Source organism: Enoplosus armatus, chromosome 5 (genome assembly GCF_043641665.1).
Source record: "Enoplosus armatus isolate fEnoArm2 chromosome 5, fEnoArm2.hap1, whole genome shotgun sequence".
Taxonomy (NCBI): domain Eukaryota; kingdom Metazoa; phylum Chordata; class Actinopteri; order Centrarchiformes; family Enoplosidae; genus Enoplosus; species Enoplosus armatus.
Window position 1 is genome coordinate 6,921,148 of NC_092184.1, and position 25,914 is coordinate 6,947,061.

General features: G+C 41.7%; 1 protein-coding gene across 2 annotated transcripts in view; it reads right to left on the bottom strand.

The window, feature by feature from the left end:
• Positions 1-25,914, bottom strand: part of nectin1b (nectin cell adhesion molecule 1b) — a 131,534-nt gene that overhangs the window by 53,330 nt on the left and 52,290 nt on the right. Inside the window, exons 5-6 of one of the 2 annotated variants that reach the window (XM_070906248.1) lie at positions 22,274-22,425; positions 5,364-9,591 (exon numbers count right to left, since the gene is read on the bottom strand). In XM_070906248.1, the coding sequence (XP_070762349.1) occupies positions 9,086-9,591; positions 22,274-22,425 (658 nt within the window). In that variant the 3' untranslated portion in view covers positions 5,364-9,085. Of the gene's footprint in view, positions 1-5,363; positions 9,592-22,273; positions 22,426-25,914 lie in introns of those variants that run through there. The other variant, XM_070906247.1, reaches the window with a different exon arrangement.

A 25,914-nucleotide genomic window follows, 5' to 3' on the forward strand; every position in this document is an offset into this window, starting at 1 on the left:
CTTAAACCCACACACAAACACACTTACACACACACACACACACACGACTTCTTTGACGCTGGGTAAATGGTCGCAGGGACAGAGTATTCCCAGCAGGACTTTGTAGATGAGGGTTGTCAGCACTTTTCTCACCAGAGGGTTTAGGCCTTTCGTTCTGCTCTGGGATGGCTGAGTTTAATTGGAGAACGCTAATGCGCAGCTGGATAGCAGAGCTGCTCATGCCATGACTGGCTCTGAAAATGGGAGGGCGTGAAAGCAGGGCTGGTGTGTGTGTGTGTGTGTGTGTGTGTGTGTGTGTCTTCAGCAGCTACTGCAGGCATCCCTCAAGATGCCAACAAATTTATTCATGGGATCGGAGCAGTTTGTTTATGAGCCGTCTCATTTACAGAATAATAGGTAATAATAATTTCATCAGATTGATCCTGGGTTAATCCAAATAATTGCCAATTCATTATAATTTCACATTTTCTGGAAATAGAATTGACTTGTTCTGTCTATCAGTGGGGTGCAAACCGCATGCCCAATCGATCAGGTTATATGCGAAACATGTTTTATCAAACAAAGGCAAAGGCAAAACTGAGCAAACAATGTCATAAATTCTTTTTGCAAAATGGAAAACAAATTGGAAAGCGTGTGACTACTTCACTGCATGATTGTGACCCATTTAAATGCTGAGAGAGGCCTCTAAAGAATTAAAATAGTATAAATGAGTGTGTACAACATAAAAGCTTTATCTGGGAACAAATCATTTTTGAGTTGTCATTTTTCCATAAACAACCTTCTTTCAGTTTGTGGATCATGAATGGAGTCTGGTGAGTTTGCGATTTATGCTTTATGACTGATTTCACTATTTTCTGGACCAAATATCGAAGAAATTAGGAAGTGCTCAGTTCTGACGGATTCACAGAAGAGAAAAACAATTTACTGATCCGCGTTTACGTTACTCAACTCTTTATGAGCATTGCTTTATATTCTATAGTTCCATAAAAGTTGTTTGAAATACAAAGAATATGTGCTGGCCATGGATACTGTTTGGCTGTTCTGCTTTTCCGTGGTAGGTCAGTTCAGATGGTATGAACTTCCATATGCATTATGTTCTCCTGTGAAAATGCTTCATATATAGCTATAGAGACTTCCTGAGCATCAGAAGCACGTGGTAGTTAAGATCCTCCACAAGTACAGTGGTACACGTGAAGAGAGAAAGAAAAATGCAAAAAACCTGACATTTTCCAAAAGTCATAAATACTTCATTTTTTTCTGAGCAGGCTCAATGTGTCAGGTGTGCACAGCTGAATTCACAAACTATAGGTTTTTATTATTATTATTATTCTTTGGGTATTTTGCCTTTATTGGATAGCGGCAGCTGCAGTCAGAGACAGGGGCCCGGGCTGGAATCAAACCTGGGCCACTGCGGTAGGGACTCAGTCTTAAAGGGTAATTACGGTATATTTAAACATGGGCCTAAAAGACATTTAACGTAAAGCACATGCACAGGCATTGAAAAAGGCCAAATGGATGGTAAAACACCTAAACAGCTCTAAAAATGTCAATAACACACAGCCCGCTGTCAGCGTCAGTGTTAACCCAAAAACTAATCTCCAATAGTGCTTGTTTCAGTGTGAACATTCAGTCTGAAGCATTGTGGATCCAAAACGGCTCATTGTTGAGAGTAACTTAAGGGAGAATAAAAGAACAGTGTGATCTCAGTCTGAGATGTGACTGTGCCTTTTTTCTTATTTCATTTCACTGGTTTGGTCATGGCAGGAATGTTTCTCCAAATTATGTGCCTTGCGTTTTGGATGGCGCTTCAAGTGAAACATGTGTCAACTTTAGTTGCACTACTCGTTTGTTGCCTGAGAGACAAAATCTGAAGAGACATAAAAAAAGCAAATACAGTCAAAATGCAGAAAATATTGGAGTTGGAGACGGGACATCTTTGATCAGATGACCAATGGAAATACCACAAGTGAGGGGGAAAATATTAGCAGCTAAAGTAAGCAGAGACTGTCCTGATCATTATCACTGAGCTACAGTTTTATTTGGAGTAACATCAAGACTCAGGACAAAGTAGCTGTATGGAATAGCTGACATAAAAAAAAAAGTGAGAGGATGGTAATGTGTTTTACATAGTGAATTAAAAGGTGAAACTCTTCATGTGATAGGTAGGCTACAAACACACAATTGTGTTCCAGCAGTGGCTGAAAACCTCACAATAAAAATTCTTAATGTAACTTGTTAATGTTAGGTTTGTGGTCAAAAAAAAACTTAAAAAATTATATTCTTTTGTATACTTTTTGTTCTTGCTGTTGATCTGTCATTAACATTACTTTTGTATTAGACTAGAGTATTATGAGACACATGTGGGAAAATCATTCCCATGCTAAACTTAAGCAGCCTATAGCACAGCAACATTTAAACTTAAGTCTATTCATACTGAATGTATCAACATTTTGTACTATAATGATATATTACTGCATACATTGGTGCAGTAGCTAAAGCAACATTATAGCACAGGTGCAGAAAATACTTGTTGCTGATTGGTGTCCATTTAAATCATATAACAGGACACCTCAGTATAAATCAGGGCACAGGTTAGATTAAACTGACAACATCAACGATGCTCCTGCACTGTGCAATGTTACCAGCTGATTCTCAGTGGTGAGAAAGACTATGAACAAACCACATTTTCGAGGTTCTAAAAGTGTAGGATGATTTGAGCACACTGTGGTCACTGAGTTATATAGAAAATGACAGACTGAAAGGTAACTTTTCATCTGGTGCCATCATCAGGTCAAATCTTTACTTTTTCCGGTACTTTCGTTTATGAACCAAACACCTGCAAAACAGCCTCAGCTGCACTTTAGAGCTAATTAACAAACATAGCATGCTAACACGCTAAACTAAGATGCTAAACATCATCATGTTAGCATTGTCATTGTGAGCATGTTAGCGTGCTGATGTTAGCATTCAGCTCAAAGCGCACAGCCACTCGTGTTGCTGTCGTCTCGTCTAGTTATACAACAAGACGCCTCAGAGCACATTATCTTTTACCTAATTCCTGTCTTTCATTCACTGTTGAGATCACTTGTAGAAATGTGATAATAAACCTTTAAAACGGTGTTCTGATGGTGTAGCTGATAAACCTGAACTGATAAAATGTATATTTTATACTTTCCAAGGCTGAAGGCTGTGTGAGTGACTGTATTAGTGAATGTGTAACATGAGAGTAAGAGCATCATTTATAGAACACATTTTTATTATGGACAACCAAATTTGACCTCAAACTGTACACATTGAAAACAGGTAGAAAACAAGAGAAAAAAAAAACAAACAAACAACATATTTCTAGAAGCCATGAACAATCTGTTTATCAAAAAAAAAAAGGTTAGTAGAAAGAACTATGCATAAACATACCATGGTGACACAACAAAGCACTTTTTAGTCTTTTTACAGGCTGTGACACAGGTTAGGCCGCTGGGTCTTTTGATAACAACTTGTAACTTACACAGGACACTACACTGAATATAGTTCTTAAATTGAAACACCATCATTTGAATGAATCAAATATTTCCCCCTACAAACTAGACCTAACTGATCAACGAGTGAAACTCTCCTCCTGGATCCAGCCCAGTTAACTGCTCATGCACATACAGTATGTTCATTAACCATTTAATCCCTCTAGTTTAACGACTCGTGGTATTGGCTGCCTGTGGGCTTTCCTCAAGCCACTTGGATTGATATATTTTTCCAATTCTTAGCTAATCGACAGCTCAACAATTCACAGAAGAAGAGTTTCTTCCAACGCAACCTACCTAACAAATTAAAGCGCTCACTCCAGAGTTTAGTGAGCAATTGTGGCCTGTAAAATCAAACTGACTTCTAACAGAAACTCCTATCTGAATGTGATTCACAAGAAACTCGTGGGTCTGCATTGTGATTATTGGACTTACTCAACTTCAAATACAATTATCATCTGACCTTATTAACACCATAAAATATGAGAATATAAAGCAAAAAAACATACTGATCTACAGAAAATCATGGCAGGCACAGTTAGAGATCCACAAAGATAGTAGTCTTTAATACTACGTAGCTGTAATTTGTATTCTCTGATCTTACATTGTGTTGAATGGAGTGACATCACATACGAGGTGCTTTAACAAACTGGCTTTTGAATTTATGGCCCATGAGGAGCATATTTTAGAACAAAAATCCAGCCATATTTCATCCTAAGAGTACTTTGATAGAGGAAATGTTGTAGAATTCCACTCCCGGCTCTGTTAGGAGGGGAAAAAACTAGATGGCCATGCATGTTAAAAGCCTATGTGCCATCAAAGCCCCTTGGGCTACAAAGGGCTCTTTTAGCAAATGGATGGCAACAGCTGCAAACTCTGGGCTGTTCTTAATGTGCACGGTGCAGATGTCTGCACTTGAGTCCCACAGTCTGAGACAGATCTGTCTGGCTCTACACTGGGCCTCTCTCATCATATCACTGTAGCTTCATTAAGCACTGAACTCAGTACCAACATCTGCCTGACAGTTTTTGCTCTCCAATTAACAGGAAAAAAACCTAAAATCTACAGTAATAACTAGTAGACCCTTGTTATACACTGTATGTATCCCTTTATCTATCTTGTGTCAGGCGCACATACAATAATTATGAGTATCACTACATCAAAACCCTTCTGGCTTTTTTAAATGACCTTTTGTCAGTGATGGAAACTGTTTTGGCAACAAAAACATGTTGTAAAGGTGGTAAATTACCTATTAGCACACCTGTCAGACACTGTGTCTGAATCATAAGACCTTTCCTAATCATGTTTGATTGTATTGCTTTGATTTTTATCATCAGATTCATCTCATGCTCAGGCATTTAATGTGATTGAACTTGAACAAACAATAGAGGGAACCATGGATGCATCCAAAGAGACTCATGCTGCATTAGCACTGCAGCTGCCGCCTCTGTAGCCTTTTAATTCTGAAAGCTGGAACGGCAATGAAGAGCTGAATGTTGGACGCCTGAACACTCTCTGTGCTTTGAAGATCTGACCAAAGTTCAGAGCAGAGCAACATCTGCCTTTAAATATTGTCCTAACAAGGCCTTTAATTGTTAAAACTGAAGAAAATTTTATTAGCAGAACAAACCCACTATGTCTTTCACTTAAGGCTCACAGGAAGTGATAAAGCTGAAAAATAAATCCAAACAAGCACCTGCATGAGGCGACAGAGATCCATTACTGATCAAAGTTACTGGAAGAGAGCTGCAATTACCAAAATCAATACACAGCGATAAGATATGTGTTGACATGAACCATATTCAATCAGATAACACACATCTATCCAATCAGTGAACTGGGACAGAACATTGTTGACTATTGAACTCATTTAATGCTTAAAACAAATACAAGTTACTTCACTGGGTCATCACAATTGAACAAGAGATTTTTTTTCATATTTGTAACACCCTCAGAAATATACATTCACATGGCTGCATACAGACAATTTCTCTCTTTTGATTTTCTTTCAATAACATTAAATCGACAAACTGTATGCATCACCCCTTTGTATGACAGTGAAGCCACTAGTGGCATATTAAAAACGTACTGGAGGAGCATTTTTAGGTGGGACTTTGGAAATAAGCTATGCATCAACTTCCTCTATTCATCATCGAGTCTCTATGTTTGCAGTCAAAATAGGTATATTTTACATGAACAGGGCCCCTACGCAGTTGTCCCTAAATAAATCCCGACTATAATCTCAACCTTATGTACAGTATTTACAGTGGAATGTTGAACATACTGAATACAAAAAGTAGATTAGGATGGAATGAAGTTACAGTCAGTATTACAAAATAGAAACTCATAACACCCCGACAACATGAAGACAATGTTTACATCTACCAGTATACAGAATGTCGACTCAAATCTCCAACATGTCTAAGAAGCAAGTGTGGCAGTGGTTTCATAATGGATGCAGAATAAAAGTGAAATGAAACCTTGAACTTGTGCTTTAAAAAGGGGGTAGAGTTGATCTTTGCTTTAGGCCAAAGTTGCATTTTTCTTTATTTAAATTTACAAATTAAATCTCTTTTCACTAGATTAGTGTTTCAATTGTTGTGCTTAGAAAAGTCAGCGATGTGCGACTAAGTTGCAAAAGTTCAATCTCTTTCGGACATAAACTATCCAGTATTGACTGGGAAAAAAAGTGCTGTATCACCATTTAGCCATCATTTAACTTTAAAATGGTAATGAATGCAGCTTTTAAGAGATTAATCGATTTAAAGATCAAGTACAGACGCAATGTTAGTACTGTGCTGGAGCTTCGATGGAATAACATCCCCACTATACTGACCAAAATTCACTGCAAGTAAAGAACCATCATTTGTCTGATTTGAAGAGTTTTGCAGTTCATGTCATATTTCAATATTATCTATCATGTTATTCTGTGGCACGAATAACTTAAATGATGGAGCAGCAACTGTTCAGACTACCTCATGTCTCCTGACTTTGATAGGCACTGAATGCATGAATAAAAAGATAAAAACATGCTTTTCACATGTTTGACTCTACTATGCTGTGATGCTAACTACATGGACTTGAAAAACAAAGTTACAGCAAAGCAGTTCATCTGCAGGTGAACAATACAACGAAAGGCCATAAAATTGTAATTAGCTTTTGCACTTTGAAAGTAGCAAACTACTGTTAACGCTACTGTTAACGCTACCGTTTTCCCCCCTCTGAAACGTTCTGTTGCAAACCTCATGTATCATTCTCAAACTGTAGCGGACACACTGAACAGAAAAATGAATGGAAATCAACAGAAAATGAATCTGAACTAAACATAAATCAAGACTTTTAATAAGAACATGATATTTCCCACTTTGTTATGTTAATTTGTGTTGAAAATACAATATAAATTGAGGCTCATGATTAACATGCTTATCTAAAAACATACAGTAGACAAGCATGAACTGTAAAACATTCACATCTCCAGCCGGCAGAGAGATCTGCGCTCAAAGAGATGTTATCTTTTATCTTTATTTATATATATATTTATATACTTTTTTGTGTGTTAACTGCAATATTGTTGCTGGGTACTGTGTGCCCATAAACTCATACCTCTGTCAATACTGACAACACTGACAAAGTGTCGTCTTTTGAGCTGCAAATGAGGACAAACGCACTGGAATTGATACAGAAAAAATAGCAACATACGCACATCCACTCCCACACAAAAAACATGCATAAAATAAGGCTTAATATAGTATTTATATTGTTCAGAGCCAGTCAGATATGTTGTTTATATCCACAGATTTACTCCTTTGCTTCTATTTTATCCGATATTTCACAATGACATTTTTTTTGATTGAAGCAAATGCATTTTGCTGATTGTGTAATGGACCTCAATGCTGAGGAGAGAAACAAGTCATTTGCTATGCTAGCATCCACTGGCACTTAACAGTGATTTAAAAAGCCAGATACATATAATGCCCTCAGACAGGGTCATTGTTTACCTATTGGCAGATTCAGACGCCAACCTTAAGGGAAGGACAACCATTCACTCCTTTAAAATCCCCCAAACGGCTGCTGAAATTCATTTTAGAAAGTAAAAAAAAGAGATATGGACCAAAAACATCATGAAAGCAGCAGGTGACCAATTATACTCCAGCATGGCCACCATCATATTCAATTCCCTTTACATGTTAAAACCCTTTCTCTGTAGAAGTAAATAAAAGCATCACTTGACATTTTCCTCCTATCTGTGTCCTTTGTGTCCATGGACGACTCCTCAGAGCAAATGCTGTTGCTGTAAGTGGGGAGGCTCAAGCCAATTCAGTACACAGTCACACAATTATAAGGAGAGACAGAGTCATTATTGGGGAAACTCCGGAGACACTTTTCTCTGACATCCATTCGATAAAAGAAGGGTTAGAACAAAACATAATTATGCCAACTCAACACAAAAAAACAGACATTTCATTATAGTGGTAAGACTGAGAGCTCGTGTACACAGATCAACCTGTTCAAGTCAAGTGGCAATCATGACATTTCAGAGCATTATTGAAGGTTTCTGTGGACACTGAGACTCACCAAAGCTCTTTTGGACGTGATTGTGATGCACCACTGAAAAGTAAAATGTGTTTGATGTGATTGCAGCCCTATTCTAATTTACTGATGCGGGAACTAATTTAACGTGATTGAATTTTCGGAAAAAATTGAAAACACTTGATATTTAGTTATTGCCATGTCCACATGGCTCAGTACACTGACTCCCTCTCAGTAAAGAAACAAAGCATATAAACACTGGGGGTCAAGAAATACTAAGCATGTCTTTGGAAAACAGCATAACATATCTGCTTTTAATGCTGTAAATATACAAAAATTAGTAATTTCATGGACGTCAACCCCTGTGAGAAATGATACAGGTGCTGTATGGCGCTTTTTTTTTTCTTTCTCTGAAACATTTGACCACAAAATTACAAACACTTAGAACTCCACCTGTAATTATGTCAGACATTTAACTCTAAACTCTCTCTTCACTTAAAAATCATACAAAAAGACATTATAAAAATAACAAAACGGCAATGGTAATGGAAAAAAACCCAAATTGCACATCCAGTGTAGGACTTTCACAAATGTGCTCAGCAAAACCTCAACCTGCAGTCTCTTTTTATACATTTAATACATTTATAACATGAAAAAAGTACACAAAAAGAATATTACACCAGTATTAACCAACCAATCACCTCCCTGGCCTCGTAGGTCAGCGACAACAAGTCCATTTACATACCTTAGTTTGTATTCTTTGCCCATTCACCTGATGGAACTGATTCAATGCTGTCATGTTGAGAAGTTGATGTTGCTAGCACTTTAAATAGATGCTTGATTTTCTAATTGAGATTAGTTGAATGGGGTCTGATGTGGGGGGAGTCAGGGGGAAGGGGGTACTAGGTTGACCAAAAGAGGAGTGGGGCTGTGAAGGGTGCAGTTTGACGAATGGGAGGGCGGGGTCGTGATGGAGGTGAAGGGTGCAGTGGAATGCAGGTGGGGGACAAAGGGTTGTTTGGTTTGGTTGTTGCATGCCACTACACATACCACTCTTTCTTAGAAATGACAGAGCCGTCGGTTTGAGAGATCATATCATCGGCTATCTCAGGTTCAGGGTCATACTGGAAAGCCAGAGTCCGCTCGTCATAGTCTCGGCTCTCTCCTTCGTCCACAGTGAAATAGGGCCTCTTCAGGTCCTCTTGCTCGGTGTCAAATTCACGCTCGCTTGCCTCGAATCCTCCGGGGCCGCCGATCTGGGCGGGTTTCTTCTCGTCGTCCGAGTCGTCCGGATACTGCAGGTTCTTGGGGATGGGAGGGTGGGCGGGAAGGCCGCCGGCCTTACTGTACCCGTTTCCGAACACGTGTTTCTTGGTGCTGTAGTCTCCTTTGAAGGTGCGCTGGCGGCGGCGCAGGAATATGAAGAGCAGTATAGCCGCCACGCCCAACAAGGCGACGCCCCCTACAGCGCCCCCGATGGCTGCACCTGCATTGTGCTGCTCCTGCGGGATCTCACTGCCCCCAGGTGGCGGGTTGTTAGGGAATTCTGGGTAGGAAAAGACAGATGGAAGGGAGTGTGTCAGTGCTCTGGTGGGAGGAGGTGCGTTTGTGCAGGTGCAGATTTTTTTTTTTTTTTTAGGAAAGATGAAGTAAGGGAGGACAAGGACGGAAAAGCAAAGGGAAAGGAAGGACCCCCGGCCCCACGACAACACCCCCCAACCCCAAGGGAGCCTTTACCGACAGCGTGGCAAGGCTCAGTCATTAACAGTCACATGCAGTTTCAGACATGGAAAGAATGAAATAAACAGCCAGTCCACCACACAACATCATCAAAGAGTAAAATGACTGAAGAGATTAAAGTGAATGAAGCCTTTTCAGCATGCATTAACCATCATTTCTTCTCTGTTTGGAAAGCAGAGCAAAATGAAACAATTTAATCAACAAACTGTGGAAGAATTAATTCATGTGGCCTTTCAGTTAACACATTCAACTCTGTAGGTTTCACACATGTAAACATACAGAATGATATACTATAGTACAATCCAGCATAAAATAGTACAATATGACAAATAACCAACTTCATCAGTGTAGCGGTAATGAAATGAAAGAGCACTGCCAGAGATGATTCAGCAGCCAAGCATACACAGATTTACACAGATATCAAGAGAGCTGATAAACACAAAGCTCTTCTACTCAGGCAGCAGAGCAGACAGCATAGAATAGAATATGCTTCCAGAGAAAGATATATCTTATTCAGTAAAGAGAGTCGAGAATAGAGAGAGAATTACCAAATGAGTCAAAGATGTGCTCTAATCTAGAAGAGAGTGACAATGACTAATAGCCTGCTAGAGACAAATAATAACTAAAATGCCACAGGCTGAAGGCCGGGACTTTGCTTTGCAAATACAAAAAAAAGATATGTTGTTTTAAATTCAAAACTGCCGTGACCATATCTGGAGCTGAACTGAGCCATCACAACCATTCCACCATTTTAGAGAGCACATAGCCTACTCACAGGAAGATTATCAATGTTCATGACATAGGCACAGTTCTAGCTCGCAGTAAAGCTGAGCATTGAACACCATGTCCCTCACATACACATCTTCACTTAAAACCAAAAAACGTGCAAAGCTCCTTCGAGCGCAGAGACAGAGGAGACTTTTATCTGAAACGTGATCAAAGCCTGGAGGCGCACAGGTAGTGCTTGTCTAAACTTGCAGAGCAGAGGCACATTTAACTTCAATGGCAAACGCTGAATCCTCAACAGAGAGGTGGAGGAAAAAAACAACAAAGAGTTACACCATCTACTAAACAAATGGTGTGGGAGAGGACTGGAAAAAAAGGAGAAGTGAGCAAGACAGGAGCTTCCTGTTAGTGCAGGGAAACCACAGACTCGTACGTGCAGCATGTAAGGCAAGACAAGTCAGACGACACACAGAAGATTTACTGCTTTTGATTGTATTTCTGCCTACTGTTGTACTGATTTATTATCATCCTATTAAGGCACATCATAATCTGGTGAGCATAGATCTTAACACTGTTCAGCAGGTGTGTTCTCAGGGAAAATATCTGGATCTGATAATGTTACTTTACCATAACTGATAACTACCGTAATACTCAGGAAGCAAATCAATTAGATTTATTTAACTGACACATGCGATGTTCATCATGTCATCACGTCATCATGTCACACCTTAAATGTAACACATTTCCACAGCTGTCCCACAGGATTTTAATTATAGTTTATATCTGCACAAATGATCTATGGAGATGTGTGTTACAACGTAAAGGCAACAACTGGCAGATAACACGGTTGCATCAGTGTTGTCTGGAACAGGAAACTATTACATTTAATATAGACAATTATGGCTAACATTGATGGGGAAATTGTCTTTCTGAAATTAGAAAGTCATTTACAAAGTAACTGGTCATAATTGAGCCAAGATGGTGGTTTATGTCAAGCAATCCTGTAAAGTTCCTTAGAGATATCAAATTCTCTGTGCTGCCTTGCAGCAAGTCAAATAGAGTTAAATCAGAAATTCACTGCAAAAAACAGCACATCTGACAACCTCTGCCATCCTCATCATGCAAAACAAAAAAGACAAATTTCCCACATAAGCAGAAAATGATTTTGTAATTATTGCCCTAAACGGTTTAATCAAAACCAATGCACTCGATTAGAACGGCTTTTTAGTGGGAATGATAAATCCCTGCACAACTCTAGAAAAGGATGGTATTGGGCAAAGTAAAGAAGCTGCTGAAGCCTTCCTCTCCCCTTTAATTACAATGGCACTCTATCAGTCCAGAGGAGAGACCTCCCAAACACAGTCACTTTCCTCCACCGCTCTTCCACTGCACCCTTTCTCCCAGCAAAGCTCTCCAATTTCTAAAGCGGTGCCGGGCACAGTCTCAAATATCAGCTCAGGTTTTAATCTGACCACCTAATGGGATTATTCAGACACAGGCCTTCATTACACACATGAATGAGAGAGCAAAGCCAGGTCACCTCTGCTCGAGAACACATCCGCCCACCAAGTCCAAAGAGGGGTGAAAATCCAGAGGATTGAAGGAGGAGAGAGAAAAGGGAAAACGTTCTCCTGTAATCCTCTCCTCTACCATTCACTGCCTTCCTCTGCCAGGATCTGTCTTCTTTCTCATCAGTCCCCTTATTCAATCTTAATTAGGCAGCTTTTTGCCTTGCATTTCTAAAGTTGCCAACACTCAATATTTACCACTTAGGGGGGTGAAAAACACAAGGAAAGACCATTAGAACTACAGGACAGTGGCAGTAAAAGATGATGCAGAGCGGCTTCAAAGGCGCTCTCCATCACCTCCATTTCTATAAAGGATCAAGTGACACCACCTCTTGACACCTGTATTTGAAGAATGTGAATGTCAACTCTAATGACTGAAGAATGTGTCCATACAAACTACAGACATGGAAGAAGCTGTAAACATTGAGGTATTTTTGTGGATTTTCGCTGGCACATCCACCTCCGAGGAAGCTTTGGAAGTTGCTGTACTGAAAACAAGAAATGGAGCTTTAAGGGAGTTATTAAGATGTTTTACTAGAGGGGGAATGGAAGGGAGGAGTATTGAAGTGTTCAGATGGCTCTACCTTTGTTATGGGGGCACTTTAAAAGCAGAAGCTCTGAAACACCAGGAAAAGCTCATCAGATCATTTCAGTGCAGTGGGAGGACGGCCTGTTCTCACCAGGCTATCCTGCACACTTCTGCTCTGTACTTATCCTTCCACAAGGTCACATCACAACACCACCGCCCATTCAGCCCATTGGCCTAGCGCATACAAGATAACAAAATGGCAAAAGATTTCTCAATTTCTCCAGCGTGGCGGCTTTGTCTTGCCCATGTACTCTGCGAGTGTGAGTATGTGAAATTAGAGAGGCTATGGTGCAAACTAATCACATTACAGAAGCACTAATAATAAACACATTTGAAATGGTTGGGGTACGTAGGGGTGTTTGACAGCACGGAGGAGGAAGGAGGCGTTCCACCAGCACGCCATCGCTACCGGCAACACCTGCCAACAGATAGATAAAACAGACCTGAAAGCAGCACAACAGCCGTGATACTGTTCCAGGCAACAAAAGGCAGTGTCTATTAACACCACTCTGGAAATACGCAGCTAGTGGAGTAACCTTGAGTTGCAATGACTAAAATGTACTATTGAGATTAATAGGTGCCAAGATGTGTTATGAAAGGCTATAATTCAATCCAGAGGTGTGACAGATTTATACAGGTAAAGAATAACATGAAATACTGCGGCCAGTTAAACGCCACAACCACGCCATTTTGCATTGCATTAATCACACCATTTTGAACACTCACATCTGACTTGATCGAGGGGATGATTTACTACCTCCAAACATTTCAGTGACAAAATCTGTTTCCCTCACAACTCGATGAGTGTTCTCCCTCTGAGTCATGTGTGTTGAACACAAGTAAGTCTTTAAGAGAAACAAATGGTAAACGAAGGAGGCACACTCGAGAAAAAAAAAAGCCTGACATCTTGTGGAAATGACAGTTCAGATTTGCGGCTTCAGAAAAAGAAAACATACATTCGGAGCAGGGTTTTGTATTTCAGTGTAAGCTACAGTATATAACACCCAGCAAGCAGCACGTGTTCAAAGATATTGGAGAAGATAAATGTCTGAGGCAGAAGGGGCTTTAAAGTGAGAGAAACTGTATCACAACTATGTCCTGCAGGTGCTGTTTTTCTGGGTGTGATCCAGACATGTCTGCACACGAAAAATGAAGGGAGTGAGACAGGGACAAACATTCCTGAGTCTTAGCGCAATCACTTGGACAAGGTGCTATGACAGAGGCTGGGAAAATGAGAGAGGATTTCAAAGAGTGGTACAGGGAGTGGTGTTTTAATATGACTAAATGAGGAACAAGCAGCAGACAACAGAAGATGAAAAGAAAATAGAGGGCTACTCAGAGTTTGAGGAGTGGCAACGAGGAGATAAAAAAGAAGGAGATGGAGCGAGTGCCTTTGAGACGTTGGGGAGTGACAACGGCAAATAAAGAATGGCATAATGAGTGAGTGAGAACGGGGACAATCGGGGAAGATGCATTAATTCAGTGATTCCAACGATCCTCATTACTCCCCCTGTCTGAATTTGCCAGTGGTTGTGAAGTCATGGAAATGTAATGCTGCCACAACGAATAAAAGCTCATCACTGACAAGAATTTAACATGCTGCCCGGGGAGTCAACTCCGAGGCAAAGCTCTTTTTCACCCTATCGCACACCCTCCTTCCAATATCTCCCATTTTATTTTGTCAACATATTTCTGTTTTTTTTGCTATCAGTGATTCTACAGAGGCATAAGCTTGCCTCATGTGAAGGTAAATGCCACTCGCACCATTAAAACCTTCAGACTAGTAATTCAAATTCAATTCCTTGTGAAAGAGCCAACTGATAAGAGGCACGGGATGTGCTGCAGGAGACTGGCTTCAAAACACTGGTGACATCATCTGTGGCATGTTGGGAGCATGCAGCGACTTGCAGGATGGTCCTGTCAGAGAAACAGAGACCGCGTCTTGTTTTCATCTCTAGAACAGAAGCTCTAGATGGACATGATCATGATCTCTGACTTTTCTTTTGGGGCCTCTACTGGTGGCCGAGGATTCACGGCGTTGACAGTCTCTGAGTTACATTCATGGTGGTTTATAGTAGAAATAAAGAATAAAGTTATATTAACAATGAGCATAACTCAGATGACAAATTAGGGGAAAAGTCGCACATCAAATATTGTGTTGAAACTACCGGAAAATACTTCTGTTCCAAAAGGAAAAAGATTTCAGAGAGTGCGTTTTGTGCCCTTGTAGATAATATGGTCATTTTGTGCTACGGGGGTTGTAATAATCATTCTTAATGCACCTTTAATGAGCAATGAATATTTACACCGGCATCTAAACACCAATGCTCTTTTAAAAATCATGTTTGCTCATAAGGTACCATTATTAATGCATCTCTACATTCCCCTGCTAGCCTGCATGTGGCTGTGGTGCTAAGTGGAAGCGCTGTAAGGATGAGTTATTGGGTCAGCAGACATGCGGCACAAAAATCTGCATGTTAGTACGTGTTAAGCCAGGAGAGGTCGGGGCTGTTTGTTTACCACATCATCCTACCCTCAGCTTCTCCTCTGTTGGTTTTTTTCTTGTTGTTTTTTTTGTCCCCTTGTTGTTATTTGGGAGCTGTGTGTGTAATGAGTGAATCACCACACAGCATCAGCAGCAGCAGCAGCAGCTCTGCAGCCAGTGGTCAGACCCTGGGACAGCGTCTGACCTACTTCATCAGGCTCTCAGGGAGGCGTGACAGATCCAACACCACACGGGTGGACAGTGAGGAGGAGGAGGACGGAGGAGCAGAGCTGGGCCGAAGGGGCTCAGCCAATCCCCCTGCTCCATCTGTCTGCCACATCCCTCTCTCCTCTGTATATCCTCCGGAGAGCAGAAACAGCAAGCCATGCAGAAACAAATGTTAAGATAAATCACTAGGATCTCAGCTGCTCTGCTCTCACATGCTCTCCCCTGGTGACATTTCCATTTCACTCCTACAGCCGGGCTATCTCTTCTTCTCCAAATAAAAAAAGACCCTTTGCACACTGAGCATCCCCCTCCTCCATTTCATGCAAAACGAGCTGCAGCCACAATGTCTTCCCCCTCAGTGCTCTCTCTGGCACTGCACAGCACGGCAGAGGCTTTATGGGGCGGCCTATGGTGTGCGAGCGAGGGAGCGGCTCATGCTAATGTCTCATTTGGATAATGAGGTGAATTCTTGGCAGCATCTGAGCAGCGAGAAGCCCCTCCTGTACTGAGGACGTGGGGGCTAGAAAATCGCTCTATCCGCCTGCAGACCCAACTCTTTCTACCTTTGTAGACGCCTGATCAGGAAGTTCAAGGGTGATGAGAAGCTGGCAGGGGAAACAGGAGACCAAGACACTGAAAGCGCTCCTCAACCTACCTGACAGCATGTGTCTACTTGAAGTGAGGGTGTAATGATATACAAGATATACACATGTGGCCTTTGGATCTATGAATAATGCAGGCGGCGATGTGAGAAGGCGACAGTGCAATATGCTATAGCACACAGATTGAGACAGACTCCACCATGACAGGCGAAGACAAACAAATTTCACATTGCTGGGGGAGCCTCCGCAAAGCTGACATCATAATGTCTCTTGTCTCTGTCAGAGAAAAGAAAGAGACAAATGGCTGCGTGGAGCGGCTCTGCTGTTAGATGTCAGTAATATATGGTGCAATACTTGTTGTATTCAAGGATGTTCTCGGCGCGGACTCACAAGTTTTATGACACGGGCGCGATCAGCGATCATGTTGAGAAAGCCGACAGACCTTGCAGTGGCGGAGAGAGCAACATGCCTGTTTCTCAGCTGATAAACCTGAACCACGCCATCAACACCTATTTACAGTTTGCCGGTGTTTGTGGAGACCAGCGAGGAAGTGTTTCCAATAAAGAACACAGGAGAAAGTCAAAGTTTAGCATTTGTGCAGATAGTGCCCTGTGGACAATAGTTGGGGCATTTGCCACAAGAACCACCATGAGCTTCTCGCCACAAAGTCTCCCTTTAAGTCCCACGAAAAGATATCATCACATCCTTAATGTGATGTATTTTTTGTTGACACAAGACAGTGAGGAATCAATCTATAAGTGTGAACCAGGCTATCAGTTAAGGAGAGAGAGGACGTTTAATTTGATAGGGTTGGAAAAAGGCGTGACTGTTGAAATGTTGTATATTTTACAGGATGTTCATTTCAATGGGGATCTTCAAATCGTCACAGCTGTTCATGTCTTTGGAAAAGAGAGTGATTTTTAGAAAAAGTAAAACGTAGACTAATGAGGCCATAAATAAATAAAGGATAAATGTCTAATGAATATCGAATTGTGGCTACAACTACAATATGGCAACAGTAAAATGTGTGTCATGCATCCAGTTCAAGTTGCAATAAGTTTTTAGGACAATTATAACATTGAATGCCAGCTCAGAGTAACATCTCCTGCTCAGTGATTTAAATTTATGCTGAGAAAGCTCCCTTTGCAACTGCCAACAACCCACTGCTGCTTTCCTGCCAACCTGGTGGCAAGCCTTTGGAATCATTATATAGACATAGCTAATGTTCCCGGCAATGGCCTCATTTGCTCGCGTTGGGTATGTGGAGCCAAAAGAAATTAAAGTGGGATCGGTATATAAACAGTTAAAAAGTCCACGTAGCCCTTCTCACCTCCACTGTGTCTTCGCTCATCATGGTATTGTAGGAAAGAGAGAGTGACAAGCAACGAACACCAGGAGTTGACACAGGCTGTTACATAAAGTCATGTAAACAGCATCCTGCCCTCTCTTCCACCTCTGCACCGCTCCCAGTCTCTGTTTGCCTGGGAGCCCATTTCTGAATCCACTTTACCTCTTCAACTAAATTCCAAAAATCAGACCCACTGAAGCATCTCCTTCAGTCACATGGATACCTTTATTTATTTATATTTCCATTGGATTGTCTATGTTTTATTCATCTCATTTGCACCATGTGGTTAAGGTTTTTCGCCCCACCTCTTCTCTCCCAACTTCATTTTCTCACATGGGAGCAAACTATTGCTTGTTCAGGCGAGCGTGAACAGATGTCTGCGCCGGGTTGCCCGTGCTTACAGGAGGATCCATCCTCACGCTTTCTTGCTAAATTGAAGAGAACGCTTTCACTCCATCCAGTTTAACCTGAGTGGTAAAGCCCTGTAGCAAAGCTGACTGCACCTCTGCTCTCCAAAGCAGATCGGTGCCACAGCTCCAACAAAGGGCGATGAAAGTTAGCGCTGCAGGGCCATAAGTGGAATTACCAAAAGGTTCACATACTAGCTGACCCCGAGCTGATCTGATATTATCCGTCACAGCTGATCCTGCTAATGTGGCAGGAATTATGCATTGTCTTTGACTCAGTCTGGCCCCCATCTCACCAAGATTAGCGCCGTTGTGTGGGAGAGTCAAGGTTAAAAAATACCTAATCAAGTTTGAATGATCATTCAAGTGAGTAAACAATTAATTCTGTAGTGAATGTGCTGCTTCACTGACAGAAGTTTTCCCACATCACATAACTGTGCTCTGCAAAGCAAAAAAAAACACACACACACACACACACCTCCTTTCTCAGGGGTGATAATGACATAATTGTAAGGCCATCCTGACAAAACGGCCATTCATCACGTCTTATTACGATCTGGAAAGAAATTTAAGATGGCAGCATTGATTTGTTTCAAGCACAAATACAGAGTGTGATGGTGGAAAAGCCGATTATCGTAATGAAAGACTGATTTTGCTCTCTTAAGTTGGGGAGGATCCTTGAGGTTTAACCACATTATTCAGCCCTCTTTCTGTGGCTTTTTCGGCTGCAGTATTTTACAGGAGTCAGTGTTTGACTGGCATTCCTATTAGATGCTTAAAAGCTGCTGAGAATGAATTGTCAAAAATAACTTTCATTGAGAGGCTGTTTAATTGTCTCTCTTTTTCAGCATGGCCTCTGATGCCTGTTAGTAATTTGCTGATTAACCAGATCTGACAACTTGTCAACTTTCCCTCATGAGATTTCTGAACTGAATGTGAATGAGAAAGGTGTTTGCTAAGAGGAGGCCCATTACAAGAAGCTCATCTCTCTTACCATAGATCCTCTCCCCTCCCTCTCTTCTTTTTTCCTCAGATTTCCTCTTTCACAGTTTTTTTTTTTTTCTGAGAGTGAGGATTGATTAAAACTGGAGAGTGGTTCATTAGATTCTGACAAGCGACACCATATCTGCAGAACACATGTCCTTGGAGAAAGCCGTCTTAGCCCATGTGACTAGTCGATGCCGTCTCCACAGCAAACACTATCCCCAAACTAATTGAAACAAGGTGCTCTGTGGCCCTGCTATCTGCCGAGGTGACAGTTATGCAGCTCCCACAAATTCGTCCATGAAAACTGAGGAGCTTGATTAAAATGTGCCTTCTTTAAGTGCTCCATCAGTGCTGTTTCCCAGTGTGAGAAAATAGCTTTTCTGTGATACAAACAAGTTGTCACGGATATTTTATCTTCCTGACACGGGGAGCAGGGTTGTCTCACTGGCAGGTGTATATTGCTGTGTCAATCTAAAAATCAACTTCAAAATGAAAACAAAAAGCGCAACTGCCAAATCCATGCATAATGCAGCTAGTAGTAGTGCATTTGGATAAATCTAGGTTTTGATAGTGACAGGACTATGTACAATGGTGGTATGAAGAGCTTGATAGATTGTTTAAGTGTCATATTTGTCATTGCTCTGACACAGTTTACCGCAGGCTAGAAAAGGCCAGCTGCGGCGGAGTTATTGACTCTAGAAACACAGAACTGTAAACCCAAAACCATTCAAATGTGCCCTTTATCAAGGGAAATAAATAATGATTTCATGTCTAGCACATCTAGAGGTTGTCAGCTCTGGAAGTGCTGTGAGCTGTTGAACAAATGTACTGAGGTTACCAGTCTGGTCACCTTCCCTTTCTGCAGAGAACACTTGGATAGCATTATTGAGGCCCAATGGTGCAGCCTTGAACAGCAGCCAGCAGTGGGCTCTCTCACGTGCCATGTCTCAACTGGGCCTGTCTGAGGCTGTTGGGAAGCACAAAGATGCTCTTTGAAGTTAATGAAGCATCAGCATACTTCTTTACCTCCACCACCGGGTCATTATGCACAGCCAATGTCAAGGCTGCTCAGAGCACTTCAAAGAATTTCTAGGAAATGTCGCACCCACCCTCAAGTTCATCTCTAACAGTCTTTTAATCATGTCATCATAACTGATGCAAAGTCTACCACAAGCTGATCTACATTCACAGAAATGTCTCCTAAACAGGAGGGTTTCTTTTACACATATCCTCCAAGCTTAATGGTGTTCCGTGGTAGTTCAGGAGATTATGCTGACGAGCTCACAATAGGACGGGAATAGGCTAGCATTTCACAACATCAGCAAAGAGCACACAAGCACAAGCATTGTATGATCCCACTGTAACGTATCCATGTTGCACCTGCATGAGACACAAGGTCAGGACATCTCCGTCCCTGTCTGTACACGCTGCTGCAACGGACCATGCTAATGTTTGACAGTCTGCTAAAGCTGTTTGTGAGCTGTTCCGCAATTTGACTGGGCGCCGTGTTGGAGCTGAGGCTCCGAACTGCGCTTTAGGAGGGGAGGCTGGCTCTTCTCCCTTTAACTTGTTACTGTTACGATGGGAACTGGCAACATGCTTTTAAGGCTTGTATGGGACCCTTTGGGAATGTCTCCTAAACAGAAATTCGGGACTTTTGCCATCTAACAATATAGAACAACACTTGAAGCTAGCATCCAGCCAGCTTATTACTACAGAGGATACAAACAGACCAGCAAGTACCTCGTTATATTTAATATTCAGGATATGTGTTGGCATGACGGTACTTAGTATAACTCCAAATATCAAGGATGGAGTTCTTTCAGCTAAAAGAAAAGTGATAACCAAGTTGTCCAGTGGAAAATGTGAAAACACTTTGCTTTAATACATAATCACAGATCTCTGAATGATTCGTGTGTGTTAATTACTGTAAACATGCAGAGTGACAGAAAGTAACAACTACCTCTCGCCGAGAACCAAGAGTGTTGTCACAGCTTCAAAATCAATAATTGCATTTCCTCTGACCTGCTGCTGAAAGTCCGCAAACCTTTACATGGCTCTAAATGTTACAAAAACAACAGAAAAAATATAAAAATTCTGGATCCAGGCAAATTGAGACTGATTACTCTCAAATTATGTACCCACACATTGTTCACCTCACTTGCTCAATAAAATTATACGGACAAATGATGAGAATAAACAGAAAGACTACAGGGACAATAGCAATGTGGTTTGTTAATTTAAGCAATCAATGAAAAAGCAGAAATAGAAAATGACTTTGGTGCCTTTGTTTTGTCTATCCAAAGGGATACAGTACTTTATGCCAAACAGTACAATCTCTTTGGAACATAATTACTCAATACAGGCTGGTGCAGGGCGATTTCCTGAGAGTAGATTACTTCCTCACTTTCCTGTTTGATAAGTAAGGGCTGTTCATGCTCCTTTGAGAGCTCTATTATCGCACTACTAACCCGCCTACTTTGGATGGACAACATCTCACAATGCAGGTAGTGACATCACATCCTACAAAGCTGCTTTGTCCTAGCCTTACCCTTACCAGTAGAGAATAACACACTGAAAGAGAGGAAACAGAAAAAAAAAAAGGTATGCAATGATACTGTAAGGCACAGCTGTTCACTTCACACCAAGCACAGCGTTCCCAGAGACACAACATGAGTCAACATGCAAAGCAATGCAAGTTAGAACACCCCCGCTTCCCAGAAACCAAGCAGAGTAAAGGGGAAAAAGTCTTTCCAGTCCGACCAGAGCAAAACTGTGACAGTCTCCCAATACCACACACACAGCTGGTACCAATAGAAGAAGATTCCCACATATGTAGTACGTATAGCAAAGCCAGATCTGGTATATATTGTAGCAATGGCTTTGAGTGCTAAATATCGTCTCCTATGGATGAGAACCCAGAGGAACCACAGTGCATGTGTGCCAACAATTAAGTGGAAGGCAAGGGAACTGAATCAGTTTTGTTCAGCATTTTGTTTTCCCCAGAAGACAGAAGAGACAAAAGAATGAACGCAGAGCTCAACTACAAAAGAGGCACGGGCTGTTCGGAGGAATGTGAGCGTGATGCGAGCAAACTATGATCAATACAGTACCCTCACCTCAAACCCCCATTTTGCTTGATGTTATTTTAGGCGCCGATAATAGGCCTGCTTTATATCGCTCCCACACATGCGCCTGGGTGCGTAACAGGGCAGGGCGGGAGGGGGGCGGCCGTTGTGTTCTCACAGTGTCTGTGGAGCTCTGATACACAAACACTGAGGCTTTTATTCCCATCTAACCTGTCACGCAGTGCAGCAGGGAGTCGCACAGCCAGGGCAGGTGGGAACCGCATTGAAAACATGTAGGCAATCTGCTACAATGGGCTGGTCTCTGCGTGTGCATGGATATTTGTGTTGTTTTGGGTGAACGGGGTGGGGGGGGTCTAATGGTCCCTGACAACATTTTTATGGGGGTACTGTATTGATGCAAGCCATGCCAGAGTTACTGAAGAGGCAGAGAGAGGGAAACGTTCGCCTTTATCAACCTACCTGTGATGTTGACGTCCACGGTGCCAGTGCGAGTCCCGATGCCGTTGGTCGCGTCACAGACGTACGTGCCGGCCAGGTCATAGGCCACCGGCCCCTTGAAGAAAAGGGTGTTGTTCTTGATCTCCACATTACTGGGCAGGGAGCCGTTCAAGCTGTGGTGAGAGAGAGAGGCAATAATACAGACACCATAAAAAGGCAGAATTACACCAGACCACAGTGGAAAAAAAAAAAAAAAAAATCCCTCTCCCAGGAGCGGCAAAGCAATTCAAAGCGCACGAAAAATACAGTCTCTAGTGCCAAACAAACCTGGATGTGTGTGTCGGGGTGAGATAAATACCAGGAATATTTGACAGCGCTATATTTCAGCCATCATCCATCAAGTCCAAACAAAATTATGAGGACAGGGAATCCCAGCAGGTCCAAACAGGTAAGACATGCGCCTGAGGACACAGGCTTTTTTGGCATGTGAAATACAACACAGACAGTAGCGATAGGAGGGTGGGGGTGGTGAGGTGGGGGCTTCTTTCCTCAACTACAGCACAGCTCACACGGCTGAACTGAAAACTCAGGGGAGCTGTCAAGAGAGGCAGCTGATCAAGCGATAAATGCCGAATCTACCGAATGCTGGGCTGTCAATGAGAACTGGAGCCCATTTCTCCTGCCTGAGGTGTTTGTCTTCATGGTTCGCTATCTCTACTGCGTTCAGACTTGCTCATGTCCTTTGATCAGGTCAGCACACTTTGAGGTCACGGATCATGAGCACACCAAACATCCATTCTATTATCTGGACCCTTTTTATGGAGCCCAGAGGCAGAAAAAGGTATCACATTTCGTGACAATTAGCCATTTCCTGTTGCCTTCCCCTCGATCAGCTTCATCAGCTGCTCTGAATGGATGTAGCTTAAGTAGAGCTACAAACACTGTCTCCGGTTTGACTGTGGCGAGCTGCTGGGTGTTGGTGGCAGTTTTGGTTTCTTTAAACAATAGAGATGCTGCAACGACTTCCCTCCTTCACTCTTGAGCTTGCTCTCTGTCAGAGAGAGACACTTTGAGATCTGCTGTTGTGCCAGAACATTAAAAACAATGTAATGCTCCATTTATTACAGCGACAGAAAAACAAAATGACATTACAGAGAGGCAACAAAATTAGGTCTCGCACTAACAATGGCCACACATCAAGCACTTGAGCTGCACTAAACAGGCTTTCAACAAGGCTCTTCAATGACAGGGGGGATAGACAAAGGGGCGAGCTATCATTAAATGTCAATTACAAACCGCTGATCCATATGTGGTTAAATGCATTTTATAGAGCAGATTTTCAGTTAGTACAAAAAGCACTATATTTTTGTTTCCATGTCTATAGTTCAGAACAAAAGTAATAGAAAGAGCTACGGTTGAGTTGTTTTTCATATGCCTCTTTGGCGACGTGTTCGCGATGGAGCTGCAAACAACCCTCAATACAGTATGTCATGATTCAATAATCAGTTACCTTGTGAGCCTCTATCAAATGCTGAGTTCTGCAAAGCCCAATTGATTTGCTGCAGAAATGAAAGGCTAGCAAACTGCAATTCACCACAGATTCTGCTGCGACCAGGGATGTCTGCATTTGTATGAGACATCTGAATGTGTGTGTGCCTGTGTGTGTGTGGAGCCTGAGGGGGTGGCAAAATGAAAGGCTAACAAACAGCTTGAGAGTGATGCAGATTCTTTGGTGACTGGCTGGCCTGCTCGTGTGCATGCATGTATGTGATGTGTGTGTGTGTGTGTGTGTGTGTGTATAGATGTGGGTGTGTGGAGGGTTGGGTGAGGGGACTCGAAGACACTACACATCAACTCGCCATCCTGATTTCACCAGAAACTGCATGATTGTGTGGAGGCGGATTTAAACTTGAATGCAGTGAAACATACCGTACGTGCTAAAAGGCCAACATGTGAAATGTTATTGACATTTATAATCCAGTCTAAAAATAAGGCAGTTCACATCTTATATGAGATTATAATATTCATTAAAAGAAGAAATTAAGACTGCTCTCTGGACTTCAAACTAACAAATGAGTAGCATTAAAGGACAGTGTTTGTAATCAAACATCCATCTGTTTCGTTGGCCTGAAAGTGTTCTTATGTTCATGTTTAATGTTTAATGTTGGGTCTCACTCTCGCTGAGGAGCCGCAGGCAGCATTAGCAATATTTAATAACTGCTTATGTTAAATAAAAGAAGCATAGCCTCTGTGGTGGCAGAACTGACTCTAATACATTCTGCAGCAATTATACCTAAATATCATTTAAAAGGGACATTAAGTAATCTGTGAGTTTTATACATAGCTATTGAACTAACAGTTCCCTTACGGTGGCCTTTAATGGACATGGATAAGTAAGCTAGCTAATTAGAGAGGAGTTTGACGTATTCACCCTGCAAAGTGCAGCAACAACAATAATACTGCTTTATTTACATATAGAATCCCATATCTTTGAGTATCTGAAAATGCACTAGGGAGGGAGATGATGTGTGTGCTGGAAAATTGCTTTTCGAAGAGAGAAAAGAATATATATATCAAAGTCTGAAATCTTAGCACATAAGCTAGTGAGTTATTTGGGATAATAAACAACTCTTCAGCCCCCCCCACTTACTATTCTTGTGCCCACTGAAAACTATAGCATGCACTTAAAACAGACTCAACAAATGAGCACGAGGGCATTAAGAATGCTATACAAACAAACATTTCAAAAACAAACCAAATAGGGTGTGTCTTTCTTTTAGTCGAGTTTCTGCTATTTCAGTGCAGCTCCCCATTAACCCATTTTGAGAAATAGCCGTGGCATTGTGCTCTAAGAAAAAAAAAAAAAGAAAAATCAAAGATGCTCTGACTGCTTTCTTCAAGGATTGTGTACAAGCCGAGGCTTTCTGCACACTCCACACATCGCAGGGAAACAAAGAAAACGTGTGAAAAGTGGATGCAGACGATAAAAAAGAATATAAATAATAATAAACGATTTTTTAATTATAGCGGCCACAATAAGCTAAATGAATTAGAAAAAAAACCCAATACAAACCTATGATCTCATTGAATAAGATAAATACTACATACAATTGATGATTGTCTATGGAAGTAATGTGGATCTGTATCAAAGAAATTAATGTTTATACACCTCGTGTGTGTGTGTGTTTGTGGTTAAGTGTGACGCAATCCTGCCGGCCTGTTCCGGATCCTTCCGTCACAGCCTTGTGCTGACCTCCACAGTGGAGCCCAGGGGAACCTTCACAACAGATTTGGCATCTCATTTTCAGTGCAGCAATGGCCGTCCCCTCCTATCTGTCAGCACAGTGCCCTCGTCTTTCTAAATCACATCTCTTCACCCTCCTCCTCTTCTCTCCCTATCTTCCCCTATCTCCCTAAATCTCCCTTTGCCACTGATAAAAAGAAAAAAAAAACCCAAACAGGTCAAGTCTTCTCTATCTTCTTTTGCTGCTGTGTGTATATCAGTGTTTCCGCCCGTAGAGCTAAATCTATGCATAAGAAGAAAAGAGAAAAAAACTCCCCATGCCTCATTAAAATCCAACAGTGGCCCGTAGAGTAGATACAATGAGGGCAAAATGGTCTATTAATCCACATCCACTCAAGTCCAGTGACATATTTCTCAA